Below are 16,295 nucleotides of genomic sequence, written 5' to 3' on the forward strand. Positions count from 1 at the left end.
CGCGCCAGCGCGAATTGTCAATACACGCGAGGTGTCTATGCGCAATTGCGCATGACTCAAACGCTAGCAGACACAGCAGCAGTTGTCAGCAAATCAGAATTTTTTTGTCTTGAATTATTCATTTATCCATTCATATTCATTCATTCATTCATTCATTTATATGACTTAAGTTATTTAATTGTAAAAAAAAAAAAAAAAAAAAAAACGATTGGGGGGCCCCCTGGTGGCCAAGGGGCCCCAAGCAGCCGCTTAGTTCGCTTATGCCTCGGTCCGGCCCTGGCGGCAAGGAACCAAAACTCCATCAGTGACAGAATGGTCAGTTGAATAGCTGTCAGCTGTTAAATTTAAGTACACAATTAGATGATTATACCAATTTAGGTCAATCAATTACCAAGCAATGCTTAATTTTGTCCAGCCTGTGGTGTTAAAAGATCGCATAGAAATTAAAGAAAAAACATGGTCTGGTCAAAGTGTCTGAATAATTTTTGGTCCCAATTTTTTTATATCAATTTTGCCGTATGTTACGACCGCAGCCATAACACACGAGAGGACATAGACAACACAGCTCGTACAATAGGGAATTTATTAACAAAATGATAGCCATAACGATAGGAGAATCGGGGGGGGTAAGACACAACAATAAGGCACACAGAGCCGCTGCCGAACACCTCGCCCGCCCCACAGATTTGGCTGCTTGGACTTCTTATGCCAAACATACAGGATCCACAGGTGCCGGCAATCAGTCCCTAATAAAACAAAGACAGAACATACTCGCCCTCAAGAGGACAAAGATCAAAACTTAAAACAAACGAATCACAAATACATGAATATGTAACACCTTCACCCCCCGCAAAAGTGAACCTTCACCTTTTCATTACCTCTCTAGTTTATGCCCCTAATTCACTCGGGACAGGGCATCAGCCACCACATTATCCTTACCTCGAACGTGTTTGATATCGAGGTCATATGGTTGTAACGTCAAACTCCAACGCATAAGACGCTGATTCGTGTTGCGCATTGAATTCAAAAAAAGAAGCGGATTGTGATCACAATACACAACAATAGGATGAGAGCAAGTCAAATAGACCTCGAAATGACAGATGGCGAGGACTAAAGCCAAAGCCTCCTTCTCAATAGTAGAATAATTCCTTTGGACAGCAACAAACTTTTTTGAAAAGTAACAGACAGGGTGTTCTACTTCATCAGGACGCCTCTGCTGAAGAACCGCTCCCGCACCCACGTCACTCGCATCCACTGCAAGACTGAAAGGCCTTAAGTGGTCCGGTGCCACCAACACAGGTGCTGAAATCAACAAGAATTTAACATTCTCAAAAGCACTCTGACACGAGTCTGACCAGTGAAACAACGCCTTAGGACTTAGCAAATCGGTAAGGGGAGAAACCACAGTTACAAATTTTTTACAGAACGCTCGATAATACCCGACCATCCCTAAAAAACGGCACAGTTGTTTTCGATCAACAGGTGGTGGAAATTCACAAATTGCGGAAACCTTTGCCGCAACTGGACGAACCTGCCCCCCTCCGATCACTTTACCTAAATAAATTAGGTTAGCTTTACCGAATTCACATTTACTTAAATTTACAGTCAGCTTTGCATCTGCCAAACGAGAAAAGACCTCCCCAAGCAAGTTCAAATGCTGATCCCAGGAAGAACTGTATAATACTAAATCGTCCAAATAGGCTTCACAACCAGATACGCCGGCTAGAACAGTATTCACGAGTCTCTGGAATGTGCTAGGAGCATTTCGCATTCCGAAAGCCATTACCCTGTAATTAAGGAACGCATCAGGAGTTACGAACGCTGAAATCTCCTTAGCACGATCCGTTAAAGGTACCTGCCAGTATCCCTTTAACATATCAAGTTTTGAAACGTACGTAGTGGAACCTACACGATCTACACAGTCATCTACTCTCGGCAATGGATAACAATCAGCCTTGGTTACAGCATTTACTCGCCGGTAGTCAGTGCAGAATCGATAACTACCATCAGACTTCCCCACCAGCAAACACGGTGAACTCCAGGGACTAATACTAGGCTCTGCAATTTGATTCTCTAGCATATACTGAACTTCTTTATTCAAAAGAGATCTTTTATTTGGATTAACACGATATGGATGTTGCTTTATGGGTCGAGTGTTAAATCCCACATCTATATCGTGCTCTATAACAGACGTTTGAGTAGGAATGTCACTAAACAATCCAGAGAAGTTCTTCACTAAGTCCAAGATGTCAGTTTGTTGCACCGCAGATAAATGGGATAATTGACTGGACAAGGTTAGTAACACTTCAGAGTTTCTCAACCGGCCCTCAACTACACATCTAGAAGGTCCCACCTCTTCATACAACGGTTCATGTACGGCCAAGCCTACAGATGCAGTCACGTCAGCTGGTTTGATGCTGGGAGGAACACATTTCAGAGACTTCTCACTACTCGACTCCCTCTCATGATAGCTCTTAATCATATTAACATGAAAAACTTTAGAAGTTTTACGGCAATCTGGGAGATGAATAACAATCACGGTCGGACAGTTTCTTTTCCACTACATAAGGACCACTATACCGGGCTTGCAGCGACCCTCCCCGCACAGGTAACAAAACCAGCACTTTGTCACCCGGTCTAAAGCTTCGTTCTCTAGCTTTCTTATCATACCATACCTTCATTTTACCTTGTGCTTTCTCAAGATTTTGTTTAGCCAATTCACAGACCCTATGAAGACGGGTACGAAAATCAGTAACATACTCCGGAAGAGATTTACATTTTTGATCGGATAGCCAACTTTCTTTCAGGACTGTCAATGGTCCCCGCGGAGTATGGCCAAAGACTAAATCAGCGGGACTAAAGCCGAGTGATTCCTGCACTACCTCACATGAAGCAAAAAGTAGCAATGGAATTCCCTCCTCCCAATCACGTTCTAGCTCAAAACAGTAAGCACGAAGCATAGATTTCAACGTCTGGTGAAACCTTTCTAATGCGCCCTGACTCTCAGGATGATAAGCAGATGAAAAAACATGTTTAATGTGGAGACGTTTGAGCACTCGCGAAAACATACGAGATGTAAAATTAGTACCTTGATCGCTCTGAACTACTTTCGGTAAACCGAACATTGTAAAGAACTTAACGAGAGCTTTAGATATCGTTCTCGCCGTTATAGTACGTAAAGGTACTGCCTCAGGAAAACGTGTAGTCACGCACATTATGGTCAGCAAGTATTTACAACCAGACTTTGAACGAGGAAGAGGCCCAACACAATCAATGATTATGTGTTCAAAAGGTTCAGCCACCACAGGAACTGGAAACAACGGAGCAGGAGGAATAGTTTGATTAGGCTTTCCAACCATTTGACAAGTATGGCAAGTTTGACAATAGCGGGACACATCTTTCTTCAAACCGGGCCAGTAAAAGTTACGCAAAACTCGATGGTATGTTTTTCTTACACCCAAATGACCAGCCGTACCATCATGAGCCACACTTAAGATCATGTCTCGATAACCAACTGGAATCACAATTTGATCAACAACATTCCAGATATCAGACGAGTTAGAAGGCACCCACTTTCTCATCAATATCCTATCTCTGAGAAAGTAACCCTGGGGTGCATTCCCAAACGTCTGCTCTGTATGAACCACTTCAAATAATGACGCAAGCGTAGGATCTGACCTTTGAGTGGCAATTAATTTATCAGAAGACAGAGATGAATCACCAAGATGTTCAAAAACCTTTTCAGCACTCCGAGGATGCAGATTTAATTCCCCCTGTGGAGCAACAGAAGACAACTTGGTTAACTCAGGATTTTCAAACCATGTACCACTTAACTCAACCTCGTCTGAGATGTGAATATCAGGTTTAACCATAGAGCGTGTAACCGCACAGGCTGAAAACACATCAGGGTGCTTTACAGCACACTCATCAGTAGTAGCAACGAGAGGTGACTTTACAACTTCAGGTGGCACATTTATACAACTCCACATACTGCCTCCAGCTAAATCATTTCCCAGGATGAAAGTTACGTCAGGAATGGGCAAAGACGAACGAACACCTACTACCACGTTCCCAGACACCAAGTCAGATTTCAAGTGAACACGGTGTAATGGAACTTCTAGAACTCCCATTTCAAAACCTCGAACGAGAGCAAAAGTACCGGTAGCAGTCTTCTCAGACAATGGTAATACTCCCTCCAAAATGAACGACAAAGCAGCCCCAGTATCTCGGAGGATGCTAACGGGCACACACTCACTAGAACTAGACACGGACACAGTTCCACTATTCAGGAACGGCCCATATCCAGCCTTCTCGGGCTGAATCATGGAGTCAGGTGAAAGAACAGATTTCAAAGGAAAATCACCTGCAATCAAACCCACAGACTTTGGGCTAGACTTCTTTTTAAGAACGGGACAGTTTACAATTAAATGTCCAGAAGCTTTACAATAAAAGCAAGCCCTGTCATCAGAAGGAACAACTGTTTTATTGCCAGATGATTTTTTTGAACTTAAGACTGATGAAGAAACAGGATATCGGTCCCATGACTTCTCCTTAAATGCTACCTTATGCGTCAACACCAAGTCATCAGCTAACATAGCAGCGTTATGAAGCGTCTCAGCTTTCTGTTCATTTAAATACGTAGACAGAACAGCAGGCAAGCCATTTTTAAAATCTTCCACCAACATTAGCTGTCGCAACTGTTCTCTGCTTTCTGCTTTTTTAGACACGCACCATCGATCAAACAAGATCTCTTTCTCATGTGCAAACTCCACATAAGTCTGACCAGGAAGTTTTACATAATGTCTGAAACGCTGTCTATACGCCTCCGGAACTAGTTCATAGGCTTTTAAAATTGCAGATTTCACGGTTTCATAATCTGCTGCTTCGTCTATAGTCAAGGCAGAATAAGCTTCTTGCGCCTTACCAGTGATCACACATTGCAGTAATAAACACCAAAAATCTGCAGGCCACTTTAAAGTAGTAGCAACTCTCTCAAAATGACTAAAGTATTTCTCAACATCCCTTTCACAAAAAGGAGGAACCATCCTCCGATTTCGTCCCACATCAAATTCAGAGACAGCGGCACCCATCTTATTGGCCATTTCTAATTCAATTCGTTTTAATGCAAACTCATGATCCAATTCACGATTTCGTAACTCTAATTTTGCTTTTTCGAACTCCAACTCTTTTTCTCTCAAAGCCAATTCTCTCAAACGTAAAGCATGATCTCCCACAGAAGGACCAGCCATTTCCTCTACCAAGGGCCTTTCTAAAACACCCAACTTAACAAGATTACTTTTCAGTATGCTCCGCAAAGTTTCCTTTAAATTCCTATCCTTAGAGGTTATTTCTATTTTATAAAACTCTGCTATCTGCAACAACTGCTCTTTTGTATACAATGAAAGCAGTTCCTCAGAAGGAGATTCCTGAAAAACATCCACCACTGAAGCCATTTCAACGAACTTTTATCCGCACTCGAATAACAAACAACTGTAAACCGTACATGCACGTATACAATTTACTAGCTCTCCCTAATAACTGATCACTTACGTGTAGGGGAATTTACAGTTAAAACCCAAGGACCAGATGTGTCGCAATGAAGACCAGGAGTCAGAGATGCATTCAATTAAAGAAAAATTTACTGAAGAACATGGTTTGCAGTTTCATCAGCAGAAGTCAGCTTCAGTACTCTCGATGGAGTTCGTAGGCCGGTCTGCGTACAACTCAAAATCACCAACAATTATACTCTTGACAGAGAACTAATTGCGTCAATGCATAGGTCAGCAACATTCTGATTGGTTCCAAAACCTAGATAAACTTAGACAGTTTCCACATATGGACACAAGCTTGAAGCATATCTTCTGACGACTATTCTGGTGACAAGTCGCTCCAAAGACGTATATCTGATACGCTGGACATAGGCAGTTGAACGTTTGTCCTGGGGACTATCTGAGCTTTTCCCTGTACAGACAGATACTAACACACATACGCAGAGAACTTATCAGAACTTCAAGGCTGCCTAGCCCTAGCTAGAATTTTATCAGTATGGTTTGTTAAACACACTATGCAAGTCTCATCTTAGAGAGTAGAAATATAGGCTTAAACAGGATTTCAATATCAAGCAGGTACATTAATATCACAGTCTGTTGTCCAATCTCTCGTGTCTCATGTAGATGGGAGGTCGTCCTGACCTCTTTGACATGGCCCTGTGACCTGGGAAGGAAATAGACTCAGCCCTGTAAAGGCTTACTGTTACGCTTTCCACTCTTGCATCAAACCAAGTGGTTAAATACTGATCAATAACTTAATTAATAATCACACACTATATTAATGAAATAACTAATATAGAGAAGGAAGGATATGATCAGGGCGACGGCATCCACTTCATCCTCTCCTTCATACGCAACTAAACACGCGCGGCTAACAAACTAATTGTAACTAACAGCAATCCCACCAAAATAAGTAATGCATTTACCCTATAACAATTTTATCTAGTCTTCAGTGGTGTTAGGGGCTCGGGGCGACTTTAAACGCTAAACTCATGCCCACCTGTGCCCTGATCCCATTAACAAGATCAGTCACACGTGAACTGAAACGTACCCCCACTCCGAATAACCACCAAAAATAAAAAAGACAAAATAACAAAGTGGCAGTTCCAACCTACCCGACGACTACAAAATATAGGGCAAATACTCACGTGGGACCACCGCAGTTACACCAAACACTTTCCAGGACGGGCAAGATACATCACCAATTTTCCCCCACACACGAAAAACAAAACAAAAACGTACTTTAGGATGAGCCCCCAATTATGTTACGACCGCAGCCATAACACACGAGAGGACATAGACAACACAGCTCGTACAATAGGGAATTTATTAACAAAATGATAGCCATAACGATAGGAGAATCGGGGGGGGGTAAGACACAACAATAAGGCACACAGAGCCGCTGCCGAACACCTCACCCGCCGCACAGATTTGGCTGCTTGGACTTCTTATGCCAAACATACAGGATCCACAGGTGCCGGCAATCAGTCCCTAATAAAACAAAGACAGAACATACTCGCCCTCTAGAGGACAAAGATCAAAACTTAAAACAAACGAATCACAAATACATGAATATGTAACACCGTATGAAGAATTTTTGTGTATAATATGTCACAGTTTACATTATTTTGCTATCCTAACCTACATAAATGAACTATAGTGTCCTGCACCCTCTAGTAAAAAAAATATCAAAAATCATATTTTTTAGTAAGACTGTACATATTCACATATAAAGTGCCTTTCACAGCCGATTCCTAACTGTAGACCTTCTGTCACAGTGCCTCCTCACCGTTTCCCCATTCCGGGACGATTTACTTTCCCAGCGGGAACAGTGGAATGACGGAAGTACAGTACAATGCTCAGGCACCAACAAAGCAACAGATATAAAGTTTATTTCTTTCCAGGGCATACACCAATCTGCACATGACGAGGCTGACAGGCAACAACACGAATCTGAAGGAGAAGCTCTTGTCTACGGTAAAGAGATGCATTGAAACTCAGCATCCAGATTTCTTGGGAGACCTAGATATACATTTTCAAATTGATTCTTTTCAGATTTGCATTTGACCTTATCCTTCGCTCTTTCTCCTCTCGGGTCGTCCATGAGTTCCTGATGGTTTGCCTGGCCCATCTGAAGAAGCTTCAGGCCTAAATACACCTGCCCTGCAGCTAACATGGAGTTCCAGCTCAACGGCCGGCGCACCTGCGACAGGTAGCAACACATGTCCACACCTGCGCTCGTTCCAGACTCATTTATCACGTGTCGCTGATGTTCTCCTGTCGTTTCAGCTGTGGCTTCCAGAGGTGCTTCAGAGAGGATTCAAATTACCTCTCGCTGGTCATCAGTCCTCAAGGATGCCTCATTGACAGTCTGCGAGTGACATCACTGACTACATCATTTCAGCAGGCGGATGCAGATTCTGATTGGCCGATGTCTGTGTTGTTTGTTTTCTCCAGACATCTTCGTTTGAATGCCTCTGCAGTGAGTGTGCCGGCACTGTGGCTTCTGAGATACAACAGCTTGTTGATTAGTTTGTACCCTGCAGAGTAACTAAACATAAGCTAGTCTATAACTTGAGATGAGTTGAATCTCTATACAAGGTGCTGGTGCTTCTGGTCATGCGCTTTGACATCACATCCTCAATGCAGAAGCTGGAGAATCGACTGGAAGCTCCAGAAGAGTTTGCACTGTCCTGTGTACAGGTGTGGGTCAGTCCATCACACACCTGCCCTCTGCTGGACACTTAAGGAACAATCACAAACAACAAATTATTCTGAAAGACAGCGTCAGGGGACATTTGCTCTGAAAAACTATTTTTTTAAGCATTGAATATTTACTGAAGTGTTATTATTTTTTTTGTTTTGATGTATAATCTACAACAGAGAGCAGAGAGATGAGAGTCATAAAGAGAAAAGGCCCAAAGCAACAGCAAGAGAGAAGGAAGAGGGATAGGGTTGAGACTGCAGGACAACAGGAAAGATATAGACAGCAATTCATAGATGGACTTATAGATATGACTAATATATAGACTGATAGAGAGATAGATAAAATATTATAGGGGATGTTATATAAAATGATAGAATGATAAACCTAATGATAGAATCATAGATAGATACAATAATATATAGAATGATCGAAATATTAAATTAAAGATAGAACCATAGATTAATAGATCAAACGAACAAAAAACAAATGATAGATAGATAGATAGATAGATAGATAGATATTGATGGAATTACAGTTTGGATGATAGATATATAGATATGGATGTTATACAATCAGATCAAAGTATTGAGAAAATGCATATTACTAATCAAAAATTAAGTTTTGATATATTTATGGTAAGAAATTGACAAAATATCTTCATGAAACATGATCTTTTCTTAATGATAATTTTCTAATGATTTTTGCCATAAAAGAGAAATGTATAATTTTGACTCATACAATGTATTGTTGTCTATTGCTACAAATATACCTGTGCTGCTTATGACTGCTTCTGTGCTGCAGGGTCACATATTGAGTCACTGTTGTTTTGTACCTGTAGTGCAGCAGCAGCTGGTTCATGTAAAAGGAAGGGAATTACATCTAAAGCAAACATCATCTTCATGAAGATCCTCTTGTGGTTCCTCCGCCTCTAAACACCAGCTCACACGTCTTCCCTGATTCCTCCTCATCATCCCGGGAATCACGGCTCCTGTTATATATATATATATATATATATATATATATATATATATATGTATATATATATATATATATGTATGTATAATTTTACACTATGTATAAAAACATGTAAACATTACATTGATCCTCACTCATCAATAAATGTTATTTATATAGACAATGTTTGAATTACATGCACTTTGTGTAACATTTTAACTGAAATACATTTGCCTTGTGAGGCATAGGCTTCAATTTATCTTAAGAAAAAAAATATTCAATTCTGAACATAATTTCATTTAACATTTTCACATTTTTTTCATAGTTCTCTTTATTTTTAGATGTAAGTCTAGATAGATAGATAGATAGATAGCACATTAGCATAACACTCCACATGTCAAGTACCAATTTACATTGATGAAAAAGTAGAAATGAAATTCTGTAGTTGACTTTTTATGAATTTCAAGTTACAAGTTAAAGTGTGAATTCACGGTTATTTATCAAACAATTTGAATAAACCCCATAGTATTCATAAGACTGCACTTATGTGATATGTACTGTATATGCAATCTTCAATGCAAGATTTACCTCAGCGGGAGACAGCAAATAAACAGAGTAACGGTAAACGTCCCACTTAAGATTTTGGAAAATTAGGAAATTGATCGACGTCTTTCAAACGCTTTTTCCGTTGGAGCGTTTCTGCTTCTGTGAGCTCTTGATGCATGGAATTGCATAAGCAGAATACCAAGTTGCATGAATTTTCCCTTATTTTTAAAAATTTTTTATTTTTCAAAACACAAAAGTTTTGCATAGAATGACTCACTCTGGAATTCCTCGATTATTATCATTATTTAGATTTATTTATTTATCTGGAGCCTATCCTCCAGCTTGCTTGCATCTTGAATGTCGCAGCATCCTCAGACTTGTGCGTAAGTGACGCCCATAACAAGTGTCTTTACAACTGGGTGTTAAATGCTGAATAGACGGTTTCTCACATTCAAAGTCAAGGTGACTGATTACCTCCGGACACATTTTACTGCTCTCATAAACTCTTACGGCCCTCCTGCCATCCTTTGTCAAAACGCCGGAGGTCATCAAACACAGAAACAAGAGCGTAATGCAGAATACCAGCGTTTTCTCGCTGACACTTTTTAGCACTGAAACACACAACACAACAGGAATGCAATCACGGAGACTTCATAACAAATTCAGAGAAGGTTTATTTGGTCTATAATCCCCAGGCGGAGAAATCAATAAAGTGGTTGGATTACAAAAATATCATAATTTCAATTGTGTGTCTATTTTATAATAAAAGCGACACATTTGGTGAGCTTGCGTAGTGAAATCAGTCAATCTCACAGCATACATTCACCTTCCTCAGCTGTGTGATAATGCATTCAAAACAAACAAAATATTGCATATGTCTGTTGCCTATTCCTTAAGGAAAGGCGGATAAGAGAGTATTGAGCATAAAAAGATTTATATATATGAGTGACATAGTGGAAAAAGAAACTCATGAAACATACGCAGGATTCATTTCTAAATAATTTGTCGCAAATTGTCAGATTTAAATCAATGCAACAATTTACTTAAAAATGTATTCTATTCCTGTTTCACGAATGAGGCCCAGAGATGCAGCATAATGAATATTCATTGTGTTTGAAAGTAAAAAAAAAAAAAAAACTTTGGAAAGTTATAAAGCATACACACTTCACAGATTAGAGTTTCGCCACTGATTTGATATTATGGCAACTTGGAAAACCTTTAAAAAGCCTTGTAGTTGTGGTCGGCACAGTGGCTTAAGGTTCTGGTTTGATTGTATTTGGCAAGAAAAAGTGTGCAGGAGGAAGATCTGGTCTCCTCATCATCAGAAGAACGGCTCAGTCCAGGACAGGAAGGCTTGACGTGAGAATCAAGCGTTTTGTGTGGCTCAAAGCAGCATGCATCTCTCTTTCAAACTCTTCTTATTCTTGCCGCTCTTCTTCCCGTTCTTCTCCTTGTTCTCAGACATCTTCTTCGTCCGCACCTCCCTCATCAGATCAAAGAAGACCTGCGAAGAACAAAACACGCTCAACCGATCCGACAGAGTAAACATGGCATCTGAGGTTCATGTGCAAGATCATGCCTTCTGAGAGGATCAGGGTATTTAATGCACAAACCTTATCGACGTTGGCTCTGGTTTTGGCTGATGTTTCCACATACTGGACGGACCACTCGTCCGCTTTGGTTCGGGCTTCGTCCGCAGACACCTGCCTCCTGTCCTCCAAATCAGACTTATTCCCCACCAATAACAGAGGGATTTTATCATCCTCTGCTTTCACTCTCAGGATCTGCTCCCTGTGTGGACCGGCAGCACAAACACAATAATTACAACATGTAAGGCTCAAAAATACAGTAAAATTGTGTTTAATTATTGCAATTTAAAATAAGTGTTTTCTATGTGAATATCTGTTAAAATGTAATGTATTTCTGTGATGCGCAGCTGTATTTTCAGCATCATTACTCCAGTCTTCAGTGTCACATGATCTTCAGAAATCATTCTAATATGATGATTTGCTGCTCAAGAAACATTTCTGATTATTATCAATGTTGAAAAACATTTTTGTGGAAACTGTGATACACTTAGATTCTAATGTTTGAGGTGAGTACTATTTAAAAAAAATGCATTCAATTGTTCAAAAGTGGCAATAAATATATTTATAAAGATTTCTATTTCTATACAATAAAACAAATCTTTAAAATAAATAAATAAATAAATATATATACACACACACACACACACACACACACACACACACACAGACACACATATATATTTATATATTAACCAGCATCAATAATAAAATTAGTAATAATTAAGCTCCAAAAAAAAAAAAAGAAAAGTCTTTTCACTTAAATACCCCAAAAAAATATTTTAGAGCTTGAAAAATGTATATTCAATAAAAAGCTTCCATGAATTTTAAAGGTTTTATTAATTTCCGTGACTTCTCCAGGTCTACAAATCAGACTTTTAAAAGTCCCTCATATACCCAAGCTGTTCATTTTCAACTTCTTTATTTATTTATTTATTTTTTAACTACGAGTGGCAGTATATTAGAATATTGTTATAGTTATACTTTTTATTACCAGTGAATTTACATGACTTTTCTAGATGTTTGTGATTACAGTTTTTTTTTTTTTTTTTTTTTTTTTTTTTTTTTTACACACAAATAGCTATTTCTAGCCAACAAAATATGTTTGAGCTTGACATAACTAGAAACAAAATGTTAACTGTAAATTCTTCATTAAAAAAAAATTCCATTTTTTTTTTTCAGGTCTAGAAACCAGACATTTAAAATTCCCTTATATATATCCAAAAAAAAAATTCTGGTAATTCTTCTGTAATGGCAAAGCTGTTAATTTTCAACGTTTTCATTTTCAGAAACTGAGTGAGTGGCAATACATATGAAATATTAAATGACTTTTAAATATTAAAATAATTAATTACTTTTGTAGTCATATGTCATTACAGAGTTGTTTTTAATACTTAATATTTTAATACTTTAGTTCTTAACACAACTAGAAAATCATTCATTATAAAAATCACCAATATTTTTTTGTTGTTATTTAAGATTTTATGAATTTCCATGACTTTTCCAGGTTCAGAAATCACACTTTTGAAATTCTTTTTTCAGGTTTTCCAATCATTATTTATATATTACTTTTTTATTTTAATTTTTACGATTTGATTCATTTCTATGACTTCTCCAGACATAGAAAGCACACTTTTAAAATTCTCTAATTTATTGAGGTTTTCCAGTCAGTATTTATTTATTAATAATTGAAATGTTTCCAATTTGATTAATTTCTAAGACTTTTCCAGATCTAGAAATAACACTTTTGAAATCCTCTCATATTTTGAGGTTTTTCCCGTTCTGATTCATAAATAACATATCATCTGTTATGGAAAGAATTAAAGAAAGAAATATAATCTCAGTTTAAGTCTTGATTTGTAGCTTTTTTACTCATTTTAAAGCTTGTTTTGTCTCAAGCTAAAGTAAAAGTGAGAAGCCCCGCTCTGCATTGCATATCTGACAGCGTCAGAGTTTAGTTTTGGGCAGGATGCCGCTGTAATGATAAGATCTTTCTGAGAACACACAGTGCAGTGACTGTGATTCCTGGTGAAGATCTGACCTGAAGTCTGACGAGGCGCTGAAGGACTCGGGCTCTGTGATGGAGAACACCAGAAGGAAACCCTCTCCGCTGCGGAAGTAGTTGTCCCTGATGGCGGCGTAGTCTTCCTGCCCCGCCGTATCCAAAATATCAATCTGCACCTCCTCTCCGTCCAGCACCACCTTCTTCCGGTAACTGTCTGCCTTCGTGGGCTCGTAGTCCTCCACAAACTGAGGCCAGCAGAGCATTAGTTACAACAGAGAATTCTTCCTACAGGATCAGTGCTGCTATTAACTAAAACTAATACTAGTAAAAATCATATTATTTATTAACAATAAAGGTTAAATGAAATAAAATGTAAACATTACACACAAAAAAAATTAACTTAAAAAAATTAACTGCAAATGTAGATAGATTTAGATTTATTTTATTTCAGTTTAAGTTTTGGTCATTTTAGTACTTCAACATGAATTTTCAATAAAGTTTACTGAAATAAAAGTACTCAAAATAACTAAAACAAAAATGAAAATAAATGAAGGGTGAACAGAAATATTAAAATAAAAACTAAAATATAAAACTAAATAAAATAAAATTTAAAAGTACTCAAAATAACTAAAACTAAAATAAAAATAAATGACGTCGGAAAAGAAATATTAAAATAAAAAAATAAATAAAATAAAATTTAAAAGTACCAAAATCACAAAAACTAAAATAAAAAATAAATAGCTAAATAGAATTTTAAAAACATCTAACTGAACTAAAATTATTTGAATTACTAAAATGACTAAAACTGAAATAAAAATATGCCCAAGTTAAATAGAAATTTATATATAAAAATATAAAAAAGTTTAAGTACTAAAGTTACTAAAACTAAAGCTGAAATAAAAATAAATGAAAAATAAATAGCAATATAAAAAAATAAAAATAACAATAGCACATAACAATATTTGAAATGTTGCCATGGCAACTAATTGAAATGAATTAAGTTGACAAATAAAACTGTGATATAAAGAGTCAAGAGCACAAACAAAATGACAAAAACTTAAAAATTAAATAAAAATATGACTTAAAAAGCTGAACAAAAAATTAATTAAAACGATAATAATACATAAAAAGAACACTACATGAAAGTAGAGGCTGACATTTTTTCGGGTCACTCTGTAATTTTTGCAAATACAGATAAAAGTAATAAATCTTTTGAATCCGTGAAGACTCTACGTTTATTTGTGTGCACTCAGAATAACAACGAAACACTGCGCTTCTGTAAAATAAATAAAGCAAACAAGATGCGCTTTCTGCCGTCTCGGCCATGTGAACACGAGCGAGAAACTTCGAAACTCTGTGTATGAAAAATAAATCTATAGTGAAATGTCTGCTTTCCAATGGAAAAAAAAATAATAATAATAACGTGTAATAAAAAAACATGAAATTTAAAGTGTGTGCAATGCACAATCTACATTGTTTAAGTTCAATAAAATAACAAAAAACTACATTTTGTACTATTTTATTCAACTAAAGTGGGCATGCTGTGATCTGTACTGTATTTTTTTTTTTAATTGTAACTGACAGATTCCAGACAAAACAAAACACAACACCGGAGTGGGATTTTCCCCCAGTTTTTTTCGTTGGATTGTGACGGGATGGGATTTTTTCACCCTCTACATGAAATACAAAAGGATGCGACAGGTGTGTGAATGAAGGTGTTATAAAAGAACTCGAGCTCACCTCGTCATACATGAACTGCAGCGTCAGAGCAGATTTCCCCACGCCGCCGCTGCCCACCATGATCACCTTGTGCAGAACCAGCGAACTCTGGCTTTTGCTCTTATTTGCTGCCATGACTTTAGTGTTCCAGAAGAAGAAGCAGAACGAGACTGCAAACATGCAAAAGAAAGATAACCGCTTTCAAACAAACATACACACATATAGTGACATGCACCTCAAAATTACATTTAGTCATTTAGCAGACACTGTTATCCAAATGTAAAGTGAATTTATACATTAAAATACACGGTTATGCTTTTCAGTGCTGAAATAGGACGTTATTAGCATGCTACTGTAAATAAATATTGTAATCATTGACTATTATGGTACATAGTAAAAGTACAATGGCACCACTTTACAGTCGCTGAATTTTACTTCGTAATGGAAACGGCGTCAGCGAATATTGATGATCAGTAAGAAACAGAAAACAACAATAGATCACAAAAAAAACACTTTATAAATGACAAAATTGATTATTTTCACTGTTTCATCCCGCGGAGACACCAGCCCTTCCTCATTGTTTTACACGAGAGCCCGCCTCTCCTTGCTCTTGATTGGTTGAGCAGATAAATTATGAGGCGGGGCCTCCACTACTCGCGCTCTCATTGGATGTCCTAACAGTCAATCACATAGTTTTTCCACAAAGACATAAGGGCGCTTCACCCGAGGAAATACCTCAAAACTGCAAAGTTGTTGTCTACGCTAACCGATTAAACTTTTTCAAACTGATCAAAACAACATGAACTCTTATACATAACTCACCTTACGTTTGATCTGTGAGCAGTCTTGGACTGTATTCGCACGTACAAACGGTTAAAACATAGTTCTGTCAACCGGGATCAAATCCACTACTCCAGTACAGCGAAGTCCCGCCCACCGGATATTCAAATCACAAGGATATGACGCCATCGCGCCATGGGTCGTGTTTACTTTTATTAATTGTATCAAAGTTATTAGATGCAAAATAGTTACATTATTTGTGTCTATGTTTTTTATGTAAATTGTGCATTTTTCTGAATTTTATTTTATTATTATTTTTGCTGCATTTATATTTTATAAACGTAAACACTCTATTTTGTGTGAATTATTATTTCGGCAAGTGGGGGCGCTGTTTCACAACTTTCAACTTCAGTAAGTCGATATCAGTTCTAAACCACAAGAATATTTAT

At 37.8% G+C, this 16,295-nt stretch overlaps 1 protein-coding gene across 3 annotated transcripts; it reads right to left on the reverse strand.

Annotated features, from left to right (window-relative positions):
- Positions 1 to 10,410: 10,410 nt before the first annotated feature.
- LOC109070924 (ras-related protein Ral-B-like) lies at positions 10,411 to 16,045 on the reverse strand. 3 transcript variants are annotated; one of them, XM_042734656.1, is made up of 5 exons: positions 15,889 to 16,045; positions 15,088 to 15,236; positions 13,384 to 13,592; positions 11,370 to 11,547; positions 10,411 to 11,260 (listed from the first exon to the last, which is right to left on the reverse strand). In XM_042734656.1, exons 2-5 carry the CDS (start codon positions 15,199 to 15,201, stop codon positions 11,141 to 11,143), a joined length of 621 nt encoding a protein of 206 aa, XP_042590590.1. In that variant the 5' UTR covers positions 15,202 to 15,236; positions 15,889 to 16,045; the 3' UTR covers positions 10,411 to 11,140. The 3 variants fall into 3 exon arrangements, with proteins under 3 accessions (XP_042590590.1, XP_042590591.1, XP_042590592.1); XM_042734657.1 differs by having other exon boundaries at positions 15,894 to 16,034; XM_042734658.1 differs by having other exon boundaries at positions 15,088 to 15,203; positions 15,889 to 16,026.
- Positions 16,046 to 16,295: the final 250 nt, after the last annotated feature.

The sequence above is a fragment of the Cyprinus carpio genome, chromosome B11, assembly GCF_018340385.1.
Source record: "Cyprinus carpio isolate SPL01 chromosome B11, ASM1834038v1, whole genome shotgun sequence".
NCBI classification, from domain to species: Eukaryota; Metazoa; Chordata; class Actinopteri; order Cypriniformes; family Cyprinidae; genus Cyprinus; species Cyprinus carpio.